Below are 17,553 nucleotides of genomic sequence, written 5' to 3' on the forward strand. Positions count from 1 at the left end.
AACATTTTATTCTCTTGATCCAAGGGCCCCATTAGCAGTCAGCATTTGAAGAGAACACAGTCCTTGTGGTGAGAGGCCATGGCACTTGAAACATGAACCTCAACAGTTTTCATTACCTTGCTATTGTCTTAATTTGCAATAATATTAAGCAGCAAATTGGAGTTTTATAGAGTAACATTGTGAGTTACTATAGTTGGGAAGGCTCCTAAAATTTAACAGAACTGCCAAGCAAGACTGCAATTGAAATTTACATTTTTCTAGTTCCCTTTTTTTGGCACACGTTTATTTCAAGCTAAGTTAAAATTTAAATGAAATCACATCCCTACAATTAACCTTTCTCCCCAGTCTTTTTTAGATCTCATTTCCAAGATATTTTTTTTCCTGAGCTGTGATGTGTATTACTCTTTATGGAATGTCTGGGAATAGAGTTGGTAAGACACTGAGTGAGAATACTCCAAATTCATTGCATGTCAATGTGTGATACAAACCAGGAACCAAAAATACATCTCCTTATTGATCTCACCTACCTGTATCTCCACCTACACCTACAGGGAGGATGAACACAAGAATAACTGCAAGAGTATCTACAGGAACTACAGCAGGATCACTCTAAGCCACTTGTCTGGCACATCAAGTGCAGCACATGTGAGTTCCTAAGGACAGGATGAGCACAAACACACTGGGCTGAGCCACCTTTAGTGGTTATCTCCCCTTTGAACCCCTTTTCCTTGAGGGACATGCAATATTTGGTAGTTCCAGATTACTCTTCCAGGCATAACACGCATGGTTTACAAATGCAGACCAAGAGGTTTTCAGAAGAAAGGCAAAAAGTGACATTTTTATTACTGGTCAGAACCAGCTGCCCTGTTTTGAACAAATGCTATGAATTACACATTGCTCTCTGGTAACAAGACATCACTAACTCACACAACAAGCTCATTCCCATTTCCTTGCCTCCTGTCCAGTGTGGCAAGAGGTGGATGGAGAGCAAAGGTTCTCGGCCAACCACCAGGTATGCACTGCCCTGCTATCACCCTGGATAATTTCAGAAAACCCCTCAGATATCTACTTAACAAACCACTTCCACTCTGGTTCTCTTCTTCTCTCCAGTTATTTGTTTGGTTTTGCTCAGCTCAAACTGATTAAAAAATTAGTGTTTATCACTGAAGCACAGTGTAACTCCTTAGTGCATCAGAGGAACACTGGACACAAAAATGTCAATGGATTATTCCTAATCACTGGAGAAAGCTAATGCCACAACAATGAGCTTCAAAAACTTGATTTTAAAAAGTTTCTAAGAGCCCTCATCAATAAAACTGAGCCCATTACAAACCTGATAAATTAATGCACTGGATAAAGACAGAAATAAAGCTAAATACTGCAGGATCAGTATTTAGCTTAAAAATTTACTACTTAAAAATTATGCTGGGCATCAATGCATTTACTTTTGTTTTCTCTCTACCTGGTGTAACTTTGATACATTTTTTGCTGCACGTTGCACTTTTTTTCATTTACCATATAAGAGACAAGACAAATAGAACAATATTGAATGCAAAACTTCTCTCTGTCTCCTTGAAAATTAGAACAGTATAAAAACAAAAAAGTTGATATTAAATACAAGGTGACAGTAAGAGCCTGCCCTGTCTGTATTTCAGACCAGAGGAGGAACTCTGGCTGCATATAATGCATCTTGATAATAAGCACATGTGAAAGAAGCTGTTAATTAGAGCAACAACTGGGTCACTTAGAATTTCACATCAAGGAAGCTAATCACACCATTTACCATTAGACCTCATTGGTATTCACAGGAACATTTATAAAGCCTCCCAACATTAGAGTTTAAAATTGCTCTCTGCCCACCTTGGAGAGCTCATCTGGACCAAAATTCTTCTCTTTTGTAGCACAACTCATGGAGCTCATTTTAAACAGTTAGACTGAATTAATCATACAAAATAATAAATGATGAGTTGAAGGTTGGGTAAAGCTCTGTAAGCTTTAAGTTAGCCCATCCTTAGCTATGATAAGAAAGTATCACCCCAGATTCAAGTCAGAGCAGCAAGGAAGGTTCAGTGGGAGCAGCACACAGACTTCTGAGCTGGCACTGCCCTTATTTATAGCTTTATGTTCTCCAAATAATCTCTGCTTAGGGCTCAGATCCCAATTTTCTTCACAGCCTTAAATAACCTGCACCACGTGTGTTTCAAAGTCTGTTTTTCAGACTGGAATACAAGCAGAAAAGCACTTTTAAACGATTCTGAGCAAGCTGTGAGCTCTGTGCCTTTACAGGTCATTTCTAATGCATCAGGATGCCAAGCACACACCGGCACTCATGAGCAGCAAGGGGCAACAGGAGAGCCAGAGAGGAGGAGAGGCTGTGGCTGTCCAAAAAGAGATTTATAAACAGGACTGGATAACACAAAACACAATGGAGGGGAGCAAAGAGCATCATTATTTTCCTTAAAGGAAACACTGATGAAGTGCAGTGTGTGTAGGGAGGTGGGGAGAGCAATACTGATCAGTCAATTTGCTTTTAAAAACACACTTTTTTTTTTTATTTTTTAGTATAACTTAAGTGACACCAGATTAGAAAGAAAAAAGGACATTAAGAAACACAAAAATAATTATTATTCAAGGCAGGACATTGTAATGAAAATCACTGCCGAGAAAAAGGAAAACTTGAAAAATGGCAGTGATGCTTTATTTTTTAAAATCAAATGGAAATGCACCAAAGTTAGGTTATGTTATTTTTCCAAATAGAATATAAAGACCACAACCAGCCTTGATAGAGATTAAATTCCCATAATTTTTTATAATTTCTCATTTAAATCATTCAGGTAAAGACATGAATGTTTACCTGGGGATTGTACCAGGTTGGCAGGGCAAATAAGTTACACACTTGTGGTTGTTGTAAAGTTCAAATATTGAGTAGGAAAGGGTTAAAATGCACAGCCTTCCTTAATTATTAGGGTTATCATTCATTATCAATCAAATGTATAATAGTCAGAGGCTCTAATATGAATTAGTTTCATTACTCTAAATGCTTTATTCCAGAATAGTGACATGCTGCGTTGCATTTAGAATTTACAAGGCAGTGAAACAGATAAGAGGTGAGAAATGTCTAAGGAAATTGTTTTAGTCAGACTTGGATATTTCTTTCTATAGCCACACAATTGATGCCTTAAGTTTTGCCTTTCATATTTTCCAGATTATGCACTGCCTTAGTCTGGGACTCCGAACTTCTCACAGTGTTAGCAAGTTCTCCTCACAGCTCAGTCAGACAGAACAATCCTTTCCCAGGCCCAGAACCAAGGACACCACTTGAGGAGAGCAGTCTGGGAGGGTGGGACTGCATAACCCCAAGATGTAACTGGACAATGAACCCCAATATGGAAATGGAGCAAAACTTACACAAGTGTGAAAACTCAGAGTCCATCTTGGGTGTAGCCTGGCTGGGGCCTTGCACTGCCCAAGATGTATCCTGTGAAGGCTTCAATAAATCCCTGCTTTATTCCTTTAACTCTGTCTACCCTCTCTTCTAGGAAGCCTCGCAAGGCATCATAATCACTAATTGCTCATTTACAGTATTATGCTTTTTATAAGCCTTGCTTTTGAAACTTTTTGTATGGCTTTAGACTAAGGAATTACTAGAGAACCATAAAAGAAGAGTGGCAGACACTCTCATCTTAGACTTAGCAAGGAAGTGGGAGATATTCTATATTTTTTTAATTGTATTATTAGATGACCTAACAATAATCTGGTTGAATTGGTTTAACAAATAGCAGGATGTAGAAATTAGGTTGTTTTAATCTTGTTTCCTTGTTCTATTTCAATTCTTTCAGCTGGGATGAAGCACCACTTTTTGTGAAGGGACTGCCTCACATCCATGTACTCATGGCAGGTCACAAACCCCAAAAGAAAATACTGCAAGCCTGCAAAACCTGATTCAGGCCATGAAACATTTCTTTAACAGCACTGCTCTGTTAGGGAGCCAACCTAAAAGTGGCAGAATGGTCAAGTGACATCCTCATAGAGCTCAAAGTGCAACATGTCCACACACAGTACATTTAAATTTCAGTGTCACAGCAGATAAGCTGTGAAAGCCATGGGGGATCTCTGAGACAGGAGCAGAATTTACACCAGAAACTGTGTTTAGTGCAACAGGAACATCAGAGGAGTTGTGGAAGAAGATGTAGCTAAATTTAGTAGGCTACAGACATGGCTTTGTCTTCAGGTGTCACATTTTGCTATGGCACGGAGGCATCCCAAGCACTGAGCTCATTGTTAGACATAAATGTGTAATACTGGAATAGAAAGACACATGAAAGTTTCACTGCACCACCTCTTATCCACTGCTTTGAAAAAACACACAGATTTACTTGAAGAAAGAGCTTGTTGCCTCCTCAAGATATATTTTAAAACAATATTTTCCTTCATTCAAGGCAGAAAATGAAAACAATAAAAAGAAATGAACACTTTCTTTGTTCTCAAGGCACTGCTACCTCTTGGAAAGCTTGTCCTTCAGGTACTATTGCAATATTTTAGCTCTGACAGCTGCTCTGTTGAGACATGAGTGCTGATAAAACAAAGCTTTGTCACTCCAGCTCCAGTACAATGCAATGCAGTCACATGGCAGCAAGGAAAGAATTGAGGACAGTATGTGATGCATTGTTCTTGCATAACTTGTTTACCAAAAATCCCATTCCAAGTGTGCTGAGGACCAGCTGAAGCATCTAGATATGTTGATGGAGTTAATCAAAAAATGGCAGGATGAGCAAGAACACTGCACAATGTACTTTAAGACAAGTATATTCTTTATACTTGCTAGTCATGCAGGCACTGCTGATGCTTAGTAAACAGCAAACAGACAAATAAAAAGCTGATTTTTCTATTTCCAACAATTTTTTTTGTTGTGTAGATTTTGTGTGTATAGAACTTACCCTTCCTTCAGGCCTGCCTCTCCCTCCCTACTTGCATGTGGGATTTCAGGTAAATACTCAACACGTGCTATCAATAAATGCAGGTCTATTAAGCAACACTCAGATGACCAAAAAGCTTTTGGTTGGTTGGGTTTTTGTGGTTCTGTTTTTTTTCTTTTAGTTAATGAAGGCTCTTCTACTTTCCCAAACAAATACTAGAATGAATCAAGAAATATTGCAATGGAAAAGCATCTTCAGGGATCTGCGGCATTTAAAGGCAGCAGAAACTAAAAGCTGTTTAACACAGTGACTCTAACACAGAAAAAGGGGAAAATGCAGGGGTCAGCAGCCTGGGCTCAGGAATTCCTTCCCCTTCCAGATGGTACCAAACCAACAGACACTGAAATAACAGCTCCTCACAGCCCTGCCACTGGCTCCTCTCTGAAATTACACAATGTAAAATCACAGGATAATCTCTTCTTGCTGGAAGCCACCTCTGAGTGGAGCAAATCTGGGCAGCTCAGTGACCTTGGGCACTGCTGGAGCTGCACAGGAGGAGCTCACTCAGTGTCAGGGGTCCCACGAAAAGGCAAAGATTTTACTCAAGATTTTTGCTGCCAAATCTCACCACATTACACCAAAAAAAAAAAAACAAACCCACTCCATCTATCTATCTAGCTCCTTTACACTGAAAGATGTAGAATATTTACCAACAAGCAACAAACAAATGAACTAAATATGTCCTTCTTAAATTAAGTAATTCATCTGTCAATAGCACAGACTACATTCTGCTTATGTTTTAAAGAAACAGAACATTTCGCAAATCATTGCACTTACCCTTAGCTGTTCTCTTTCACAACTCATCTGTTGTTTTGAACTCTATAAGGGAAGAAACAAAAAAAGCCAAAATAACTTTGAAAGCATAACATTCTTGCCACAACAAAGCTGCTAATCTATCTGTCTCACACATATAAATATTGGAAATGCAGCCATTTATCTAAAGATACTATTGTCCTGTGCATCCACACAGAACCATTATTACAAAAATGATATTTTTAAAACTTATATTTTAAATGAAATTAACACCAGAACTCACAACAAAACTGAGGTAAAAAAGAATCTTGTTTAGATTTTAAACGCCTGACTGGCAGTCCAGTTCAGGAAGAAGCTTTCCTCCTGTTTGTATTCTATCACAAGTCTGTTGTATTTGTGAATATTCCACTGCTTCTATATGTGATAAATTCACAGCACAGCTCAGGAATAAAGATATAGAACCTTCAAATAAGTGATAAAACACTTTCCCATGAAAACATCCAGCTCTAATCCAGTGTAAAAGTCACTCTGAAGATTATTTGATACCATAGCATATATATATATATATGGTGTTTTTTTTCCATATTGCTGTTTGTGCTCTGCCAGATTTACAAGAAACTGCTCAGAGTGTGAGCGCTGCTGGCTGGGCAGGACCTCACTCCTGTGACAGCAGACAGGGGACAGTGACAGCACAGCTTGGGACACCCCAGCTCTGCCAGAATAAAAGGGCTCCTCCAGGGAGAGCTCTGGAACAAAAAATACCCTGAAATATCCATTCCCAGCCTGTTTCCCAGCTCCCAGGTGTGTAACTCAGCCATGCACCAGCACCTCTGGAACCAAACTTTCAAAGGTTTGCTCAGGAAGGCACGCCAGTGTTGATCTGTCCATGTGGACAGAGGGGTTTTGTGTCTGGTTGGGTTTGGCTTTGGTTTCCTTAAAAATTAGTTTTAGAATAGTTTTAGACTCATTAGGGAGCATTAGCCTTGAAATTGTCATCACTGACATTTTCATTAATTAGCCTTGAAAGTGTCATCACTGTCAGTTCTGTCATTAGTGTAGATGGCAAACAATCCATAAAACATGAAATTGGATGCAATGTTTTTGAGGATATCTTCAAAGGTTTGGGATACACTTATCACTACTTTGTACATAGTTAAAACACCAACTAATACCCATTTGTATAAGATATTTTTACTCTCTAGTGATAATGAAAATGGCAACTTCTCAGTCAAAGTTAGGTTACTACAAACAAAATAAAACTGCCTGCTTTTCAGCACAGAAGGAGTCCTAAAAAGTACATTACAGGCTTAACCTTCTACTTGTACTGCAGAATTTTACAAGAGTCTCTGTATGAAAACACAAGCCTGACAGAAACAAATGCTCTTTGAAGTTCCCAGCAGGGAGTAACAAGTACAGGAATTCAGCATAAGTCTAATTACAATTCCCCTAAGGAGTCAAATCAAGTACAGCTGAAGTGACTGCCACTTGCAGACTAACAATTCCACTTTTCTAAGTTCATGACTTCACACCATTTATGAGTCACTTTAAGGTTATATTAGTCCACATTGTAAGTGTGCTTGCATAAGTCTCAAGAGTTCATTTCAAATGTGAATTCCACATGAACCTCTTTACTTTGATTAAAAATAAATAGAAAGGAATATTTCAGTTGGAAGGGACCTGCAGTGATCACCTGGTCAAAGTTAGAAATGAGTTTGGGTGGTTTTGTTCAGGGTCTTTTTTCATTATTTAGGTTTTCTCTGTTAGGAGATTTTAACCTCTGATGGTGGGATGGAGGGAGGCAATGCAAGAAAGGTGAAATTTCTAAGGTAACAAGAAAAAGTGTACCAAATACTCAGAGAAGAACAAATATAGTTATTGACTATTTAAGCAGATAGTTTATTTTGTTTTAGTTAGCAGCTATTTGCTACTGTAATTTGAAACATAAAATACCTAACATCTCAGATATCAGAAAAAATGTATTTAAGATGAGAAAGAAGTGTTTATGAACAGTAGGACAATACAACAGAGAGGCAAAGAATAAGTGAATAAGAAGATGATCACATCTTAACATCCAACTACTCTTCCATATCTGGCAGCACAACCAACAGAAGAAAACCATCAATTCACTTTAAACCAACAGCTTTCATATGGATGAGTGAGAACACTACATTATTATTTGATTCAACCACTTGCATGATGCTCACTTTACTCTGAAAGGTAAAAAACAATTGGGGGATGGGACGCACCAATTCCTTTGGTTCAAAGTTGAGTAAATGGTAGTTTCCAAACTGTGGTTTATCTACAACACAAAAATCCATTTCAGAGCTGGCTTCCCTCTAAGTGAACATCCAGCCAGACAGCTCCCTCATCACCCTTCATCTTAGGAACTTTCCAGAAAAAAAAGCATCAAGGCTTAGTGATAAGGCATTATTAGGATGAGATTAAAGGGGAAAAAAACAAACAAACAAAATTTACCTTAATGAAACCAACAAAAAAAAATTTCATAGTTTAAACACGGATGCCATCTGCCTGTCTGGCCCTCTATTTGTCAGATCAAGTTTATTAAAATACATCTGGGAAAGGCTCATTTGAACACGAGCAGCTCTCTGAGTATTTCACCAGTGCCAAATTTGCTCTCTCATTTTGTCTTTTTTGTTATCTGTGCCAGTTTAAGAGAAACATCCTGGCAGTACTGAGCACTTAAGGGAAAACATAAATAATGCATTTACAATATGTAAACCTGTACAGATAAATGAGAAAAACTGAAAGCCATAACATATTTAATTAATGATCAAGAGAGCCTAGAAGCAAACCTTGTGCACATCCTGCAATTTTAAATACATTGCTTCTCAATCCTAAATTTACTTTGTTAGGGCTTTGGATTCAACCATATGCAATTAACTGTTTCTTAATTTTAGCATAAGACTGGTCAGTATATTGAGTGTCAATGTGTCAAGCTCTCACATATTATGAGTTTAGTGGAAGAATGCCTAAAAGATTCGTTCACTTTAAAAGATTTTATCAAAGAAAAATTTTGAAAAACTACAGGCTCCTTTATAGGACTAAAATTTATAGCAGTTTTAAAGACACTTGTGCTGTCAGGCTCCATCATTTTAGACCAAAACAGACCCTTTGGAAATACTGTGCAACCTGCTGGTGTCAATCCCCAGTGAGTTCAGGACTAGAATTGGGAAATCTGTTTTGGTGTCATTAAGTAACAGAAACAGGTGGGAGACTGAATACCTGTTAAATATATTTATCATTTATCCACTCTTCATACAGACACACAGGTCCTGGCCATGAGGAAAATGGAACCCATGAATGGACAGATTGAGAGAACAACAGCATTGCTGCAGGTGTTCAGGAATACCAACAGTCCACCTGGGAAGAGTTTTTTGCTGTCAAATTTGTCAAGTGTCATTTTAAAGAAAGGCTTGGGTGATTGGGGAAAGGGAACAATAGGAGGGTAATAAGGTTATTTACAGAAACTATCTGCTTAAATGTTAAAGAACATTTCTGTAGCAGTTCAACATTCACAAGTATTGGCTTTACATTTTCAAATTCAAAATGTTTTTAGGATTGACGTTATTTGAAACAGCACAGTCCACTGGCTGAAAAAACAATAGGTGAACATCTAACGTCTTTTGTCTTCTAGATATTTTACCATAACTAAACCCTGGTTAATCAAAGGCCCCCTGATATTGCTGCCTTTCTTTCTACACCTCAAAAAGGACAGTCCAGGTATGATTACTAGAATTTGAAGAATATACTTGTTTTTATTATTACAGTCAGTACCTACACAGGAACTGGAGCTTGAGATTCAGGTGAGCAAGAGCAGTCACAGAGCCTTTACCAGGAGCCACCACCCAGCTGGAGACTGCTCACCCTCTGATTGAGAAATCATCTCTCCTCACTCGTACACAGATTAACCAGCTGAAATCAAACCACAGATTGTCCTCGCGCAGTTGTGTTTCACCAGGCACTGTGAGACAGTCCACACCATTTCAAACTATCTGCGAAATCCATCTGCCAGTGCTTTCTCTCATTAGACACTCATCTGACTGGAAAAGTCAAAAAATTAAATGCTTGGGTTTGTTCCTTGCCATGTTACACAAAAAGGCTGTGCTACACAAGGACACACCGTGCACTGCTGTATTCCATTTGGAAACAGCCTCTTTTTATTACTTATTAGTGTTCATTATCTCATTGCCCCACAGTATTCAAGAGAAATAATACTCCAAGTTATTTAATACGTGGGAAAAGCACGGGCGTGTATATAAATGTATAAATAATATTGTGTATTAATCTAAAACTGCCTCTCAGTACTACATGTGAAACCCCAAAACACAAGTGAAGAAACAACTTCCATCCCAAGAGCTCACAAAGCCGCAAAGTAGAGCCCAAGGAGCTCGAACACAGAGGACTCATTAAAAATACCAGTAATTGCATAAATATACAGGATGAAATGAACTGGAAATGGGGATTTCAGAGCCTTTGGCAGTCGCTTACGGCAACATCTAGAAGCTTTCAAACATAACATCAGTATTTCTTCCTCAAGGAGTAACTGGGATTACCATTTTCCACTACAAGGTGCCTAAATTTTCACGGACACATCTCCTGAATGCCTCCAAATGTTGAGGACAGCCCAACGAGGTGACAACGTGCTGACCACCCACAGACTTTGTGTTCCATTGTGTTTCTAACACAAAGGGGTACAGAATGTGTATGTCTATGCATATGCAAATCCTCACCAGAACAGAGAGCTTCGGGTTTCTCTTGGCTAGGTATGTGCGTTTGCATGCACAGAATTTTAATTTCCTGGGGTTTTATTACCACCATCAGTTACTGTGCTCCAGCAGAGGCTGGAGGGACTGATTTATTCTCCAGTGCCCTTGGCTGGGTATTGTATATCGACTGGTGCTGCTGTCATAAATATATTTGGGTGAAGAACTGTCTCCCATTCCGTGGGTAATACTAAGCAGAGTTAAGGTTTCAAGTGTCACATACAAGTGGGTTTATTTCTACTGGAAGAAACAGGCAATTATTATGGCCCATTGAGCTCAGATTAAGCATTTCCATCAAAAAAAAGAAAAAGAGCCTAGTGCTACAATCCTTGTAAAGCTGTAAATGCAAATGGGGACCATCTCATCATCCATAAAAAATAATCTATAGTTTTATAGGCTTTTCTCTCTCTCCTTTTCTTTTTGCCCTCAAATCAGCAACATATTCCAAACAGGATCATTTTATTGAGACAAGGAAAAGTAGAAATTCTCCAAAAATCAAAGAGAAACACTTGTAAAGATTTTTACATTAAAACAGTTTGTAGGCAATTATTTCCTTTTGCAAAATGGCTCCTTTTAACCAACTGAGAAGCCTTAAAGTCCAATTTTCACCTTTTCTTAGCTGCAGGATAAAATATGTTTCTTCATCAAGATTTTTTATATTGCTTGAACATCACGGTTACCTAAAATTGGGAGTTTTGGGTTTTTCTTTGTGTGGTTTTTTTTTGCTTTAATCTTTGGTTTCTTTGCATTTTAACAGCCTGAGCTGTATGCCCAAAGCATGCTGCAGATCACAGAGACAGAGATGTGACCAAATTTGCCTCTGGCTCCCTAAAAGTATTCAAGGAAACTTGAGGTGCTGCAGAATAGCCTGGAAGTTCGTTTTCCAACATCCCTGTGAGCAGAATCCCTGCAGGGTGGCACAAGAGCAGCCAGCACTGCAGCTTTCCCTGTGCTCACATCCTGTCACACAGTTCATGCCCTGCTTTCAAACACAGTTTGGGAGCTGTGGGTCTTTGCCATGACCTTGTGGAAGGTCTGGTGCAGACCAGGACAGTGCTGGGTTTAATTTGGATCTGTGGATGACCAACCCTTGGATATTAAGGCTCTGGAAACTACCTTACACAGGACTTTTATATAAATTCAGAAAATTATCTTGAAGAAAATATCTTTTACAATTACCAGTCCAGAGAAACACTTGTGCGGGAAAGCCTCAAGATGAAATTCTGGATGTATGCTCTGCATGGAGCAATCCCATGAGAAACTTGATCTATGGTCAGCATTCAGATATAAACTCCTTTTACACATAAAGGACTGGCCACAGCGCATTTAATTTCCCTGCATAGCACAGAAAATATTACACAGAATAATCTGAAGGCAATGCAGTACAAAGAATAAATGGACACTATGAAAACATAATTAAAAATACTGTGATGTTCAAGCAGCACGCAGTATAGAATTAAAGTCTGTTATTTTGCAATGCAAACAGGCCCAAACCAAGCCTGGCATATTACAGGTATTACCCTACTCACTGCAGCACAAACAATTCCTGTTTCATAAGCATATCGTTCTCACAAGAATTTACTCTTGTAAAATCTTGCACCTTTGGGGAAAAGGGTTTTAAGCTACTTTCCTTAAAGACTCTGCAGAAAAAATAAATGCAGATAATGGTATGAATACCAATTAAGTGATAAACTCTGAAGCTAGTGTAAATACAGAATAAAGAAATTGGCGCTACTAATTAGTATCTGAGTATAGGTACTGCTGAATTCTGAGGGTCTGTATTACCCAAACAAGGCAATAAATCTGATGTGCTGCATAAGAGGTTTTCTGAAGTAAAGATCATAGAGATGACAACTAAAAACTATAGGCCAAGAATGTACGGTAAAATTAAAACAGGGTTTAAGTAAAAAACCACCACTTTACATAGATTTTTTTTTTTCTAGATAATTACTACCAGCCTATTAAGGTGGCAGTTATTCCAGCTACAGGTAACAACTCAGAAAAACCCTTCAAGGCAGAGGAGAGAACAGCAGCCTGACAATGAGGATATCACTGGAGACAGGCATGGATTTCCAGACAATTACAAAGCCAGCTTTGTTACAAATTGCTCCTACAGACACGGCCTGGTGCTATCAGCAAACATCTGCAAACCTCCTCACTGTGCCCGTGTGCTGATAAAACTAAGCCAAGTTCTCACAGTCACCCATGCCTGACAAATTACAAAAAACCCAAAACACAGCTTTTATCTGGCAGATCCACATTATTGGCTGGAGAGGTCATTACAGAAGGAACTGGTCTGAGAAAGCAGATATTGCCAGGTCAGCAAGAAGCCAATGAACTGACAGATATCCAGGCTTTCATTTGTGCCCTTCCTCAGAGCTGCTCTTTTTCCAATTAAAACATTAATCTTCAGTGTCATAAAATGATAGACTGTGTGTGTATGTGTGTGTTTATATACGTAAAATATGTTATAATTATATTATCTAAATTATATACTATATTATAGTATCATTATATTATCATATATATCATATATTATATATTACATAATATATATTATATGTTATATTATCATATATTATATTATCATATATATCATTACAATAAATTATCAATTTTTATATGAAGTGATCCAAATCCTACTAAATGGTCATTCTGCAGTATTAACCTCATAGATCAACTATCAGCAAATTGATCTGCAAAACTTACTTTATTCATCTGCAGATAAAAAAAGGAAAACTTTAGAGTGTTTAATATTAACAACTATTTCTATTCTAGGATTGTTTTTAAACTGATAGATAATTAATAGCATCCTATTATGGTGTAATTTAGTTGGTTAATCAAGCTATTGATTTTTTTCTTTTGTTTTTGGTATGGGTTTTGTTACCTTATAGACACAGATATATACTTTATATACATGTTCTTGTCAGTAAAATTTGAATGCAAAAAAAGAGGTGAAGACCATGAAGTGCATTAAAATTACTGTCTGTTCTCATCTATCACTCTACCTAAAAGTTGACATTTTTGTGGATAACTTCATTACTTATGGACCACATGTGTGCTGCTTATCTTTAGCTCTTGGGAGAGAATTTCAAGGATGTGAATGTAAGATGAAAGTTGGTCATTAGTACCCACACACATTTTCAATAGGACAATAGGGGTAATTTAAGGCATTAATGACAATTAGATACCTTTCTGTTTTGTACTGGCAATGCAGTGCCAGGTTCTGTGCTTGCACAGAAATCAAAACACAAGTGTTGTGCTCTTTGCCACACTTATCAGGGTTTTTTTTTTTTGCTATGAATCTTTTGACAGAAGCAGAGGTTGCCTTTGCTGCACTAATTTATCAAGTTGTGGACTCTGCAGGTGAGATTCTTTCCCTGGAGCACAGCAAGGATGTGTAGGAATTATGTTTTTGTGAAGTTTAGAGAGAGAACTTCACATTCTTTGTGTGATACTAAGTAAATACACCCAAAATCAGGAGTGTGTTTTCTTGGGTTTCAAATCAGTTAGTCCCAGAGGGTAAAACCTGTCTGTGCCCCAGCACTGGGGCTGTTCTTACCCTCACAGCACCTGGCTCTGCATCAGGGCTCACCCTCTCTCCATCCCACACCTCCTCTGGCCATTTCTGTGCATGCAAGAAGCTTGAATCAGCAGAAAGAGAAGGCAGGAATTTAATGAGCTCTAGGACCAAGCCTGCCATAAGGAGATTTTTACACAGTTTTTACAACTCAGGTAATGTTCCTCAGTGGAACTGTAGGTTGTACAAGCAGGCAGAATGTTTGGTGCTCAGAGCCACAAACCAATCTCTTTGGAAAGCTGTTGATGCTCACTCGTAGGCCATGTAAAAAACCCTGGTTTGGTTCTGATTTGTACTGTAAATCTTCCTTCCCAGAGGCAGCACTCTGCCCTTGCTTACAGCAACAGAATTGAAGAGGAACTCTGCTGCAATGAGTAGCTTAGACTTAGTGATTTAAAGAAGAGTAAAACTCTTCTGGCAGTCATCTGAAGAATAAATCCTGTTCCTTGCATTTGCAAAATTGCTCATAGATTCTCTGTGTCTCGGAGCATTCCAGAGATGTGGCAAGGCAGTGCAAATGCTTCTGTTGCTTGCACCCAAGGATCATTATGTAAAAACTTGCAAGAGGTTTCCAGGTTCATGATACCAGTAAGAAATCACAGATGCCATTTTGGACTAGATGACCTTTAAAGTTCCCCTAAACCCAATGTATTCTATGATTCTAAATAAGCAATACAAGCAAAACACTGATGCCTTAAGATTTTGGCTTTGATATTTTTCAAATCCTATACTGCATTAGTGCATTACACTGAGCTCCATATAAAGTGTAGTTAGCTGTCTTCACATTTTGGTCAGACAAAGCAATCCCTCTGGGATTGCTGCATCCAAGGACACACCACAGCCTCAGGCCCTGAAGTATAAACAAAAATGAGTTGGGGGGAGTGAACTGGGGGTAAATGACTTCATTAGCTGAAGCTGTAATTGGAGGATTAACCCCTGATGTGTCAATGGACCAAACTTATTGTGTGAAAAACTCATGACCATCATCCATGCTGGGTGCAGCCTCTGGGAGGCTCCTGACTGCCCAAAGTGTATCTATTGAAGGCCTTCAATAAATACCCACTTTTATTCTCTTAATCTTGTCTAGCCTCTGTTCCAAGTGGCCACTCCAAGGCACCAGCACAGTCCATGCAGTGTGAGCAGCCACACATGCCATTGCTCCTGTCCAGCACTGCTGGCCAGGGTGTGCACACATGAACAAGGCTGTCCCTCACACTGTCCCACAAAAGAACTGCACTGCTGGGATTTACACCTTCACTGATAGCCACACACTGAGCTCAAGAGACTCTGTGTCACTAACGTATTTCCTGAAAAACTCCTTTGCCAGGATTTTTCTCCTGAGAAGCTGAGAGGCCTCAGAAATGAAATGTAAACAATAATTATCTGATTGATTGGGATGTGGTTTGGAGGTTGCTTACCAACAGGTGCATCTTTGATTGGTGCCATGTGGATTGTTTTTACTTGATTACCAATCCCAGTCCAGCTCTGTCAGACTCTGGTCAGTCACAGGTTTTTTATTATTCATTCCTTTCTAGCCTTCTGATGTCTCCTTTCTTTCTCTTTTCTTTAGCATAGATTTACTATATAATTTTCTTTTAATTTAATATATATCATAAACATGGAGTCAAGGTTATCTCTTCCCTCGTCCTGGGGACCCTCAAACACAGCCATGACTCTGCACACTCTTGCTCAACCCAAGAACTGCACCTTGAAGGAATTGCTTTCTGAATGGCCCAAATTCTTTTCCTTCCTGGGGAGATGGACCTTTCATACCCTGGCAGTGTTTAGCTGACCTCCCCATTACCCATGTAGCCATGGGCAATGAAACAGCTCCTTACAAAGCCAAAGTTTCTTGGAGCCTGCAGCATTGGCATGCTGAAAGTGTTTTATTCTGCACAATAACCACAGCCAATAACTGCACAGGGAAGGAAGGGCAGAGTACCTTAATCTCCTCTCCTAAACAGCTTAACTAACTATAGGAGATGCAGTGCCTGGCATTCAATAACTACTCAGTGCTTTGACTTGTTCCAGGAAAGCATTACAGAGACTGTCAATAAACTTTAATTAGCAATATATTTTTAGTGGCACTGCTACAGCTTGCTGCAATGAAACATTTCTCCCAAGAATTTCTAAAGCTTTCCTAAAAGAAACCTTGACACTTAATAAAGAAAGGCATTTAGAGATTGTCATATAACAGCATCCATTAGGGCACTGTATACTTCTCACTCAGAGGTAGTAAGGTTACCTTGAACATGTAACTATAATTTAAAGTAGTCTTTCCTTTTCTGTTAAGAAAATGAGCAATCATAGGCAAAAATCAGGTGCAGCTGACAAAGTTAAACACTTTCTTTCACCTTTTAATGAGACCACAGCAGTGGCCTTACTGTCCTAAAAATAGCAAAGGAGAGGGAAACATTTAAAACTTGTGTATGTGTGTGCACCTGCATGCACAGCCAGGCTCATTTTGCAAACGAAATGTCACGTTCTTCAATGACCCCCAGGATAACAAGCTTGAAATTGTACCTTCAAAACTGTAGAGAGTCTATACCTTTTGAAAGAACTGCAATGGAACATTGCATGCCATCCTCATGCATCAAAGTGCTGCTCCCAACAGCTCCAGAAAACTTTGTGATGAGCTGTGATGAGGTGAGGTAAACTGTGACCTGAAATCCTGTCCCTTGAGAAGGCAGAGAGAAATCTTTTACTGTATAAACATGAAAGATCTAAGTATCACCTCCTTTTGCAATAAATATAGCCCCTTTTCTTCACATAACTATACATATCTTCACTTTTCTGCCACACCTTGGCCCAGATTGAAAGTCATCAAGGACAAAGAATCCATCTACAAGTTTGGTCACATTTATCTACAGCTCTACATACAATAGAGATGGAGAGGGGGAGAGAGAAGCATCTCTTCTGCTTGGATGTGTGTTTCCATTACAGGAGGGAACAAACCAAACTGTGGCATTAATGACTCATTCCAGCATCAGAATGCTCATGATCAATATAACAACTGCACACACCATTCAGAGGGAACATTTCACCTTCATTTGCATGCAGGTGACACTCCCAGTCTGGTGCCCAGCCTGTGTTCAATACACCACAGCTGTAGCCTCAAGCAAGGTGTAATTTACACTCTGCTTTTCATTCATTTCATCTCCAGTGTTTGGAACAATCCCATGCTGCTTTTACACCTCAATTTCTACAACTTCCTACACTAAAGTTTGCAATGGGGTCAAGGTGCAATACTACAAAAAGTATTCTCATCTGTGTTGTCTTATATATCACAACATCATTATATGTTGTCTTACATATCAAGAGTTCTTTTATCTTTATGGTGCAAGGGTTCCACTTCCTCAGAGTTTCATACCTCCTCGATGTTTCTCATAGGCAGCTCCTCTGAGCACTGACTGTTCCTGGTCCTTGCAGCAGCCATCTGACTCCAGAGCCCACCAATCCT

The 17,553-nt window shown here is 38.9% G+C and overlaps 1 protein-coding gene across 40 annotated transcripts in view; it reads right to left on the reverse strand.

The window, feature by feature from the left end:
- Positions 1-17,553, reverse strand: part of RBFOX1 (RNA binding fox-1 homolog 1) — a 1,150,782-nt gene that overhangs the window by 357,707 nt on the left and 775,522 nt on the right. For 32 of the 40 annotated variants that reach the window (XM_074553000.1, XM_074553022.1, XM_074553010.1 and 29 more), the window contains one exon: positions 5,754-5,795. The exons of the other annotated variants lie outside the window; for them this stretch is intronic. In XM_074553000.1, the coding sequence (XP_074409101.1) occupies positions 5,754-5,795 (42 nt within the window). The remainder of the gene's footprint in view (positions 1-5,753; positions 5,796-17,553) is intronic. 40 annotated transcript variants of the gene reach the window in all.

This window comes from Zonotrichia albicollis, chromosome 16 (assembly GCF_047830755.1).
Source record: "Zonotrichia albicollis isolate bZonAlb1 chromosome 16, bZonAlb1.hap1, whole genome shotgun sequence".
NCBI classification, from domain to species: Eukaryota; Metazoa; Chordata; class Aves; order Passeriformes; family Passerellidae; genus Zonotrichia; species Zonotrichia albicollis.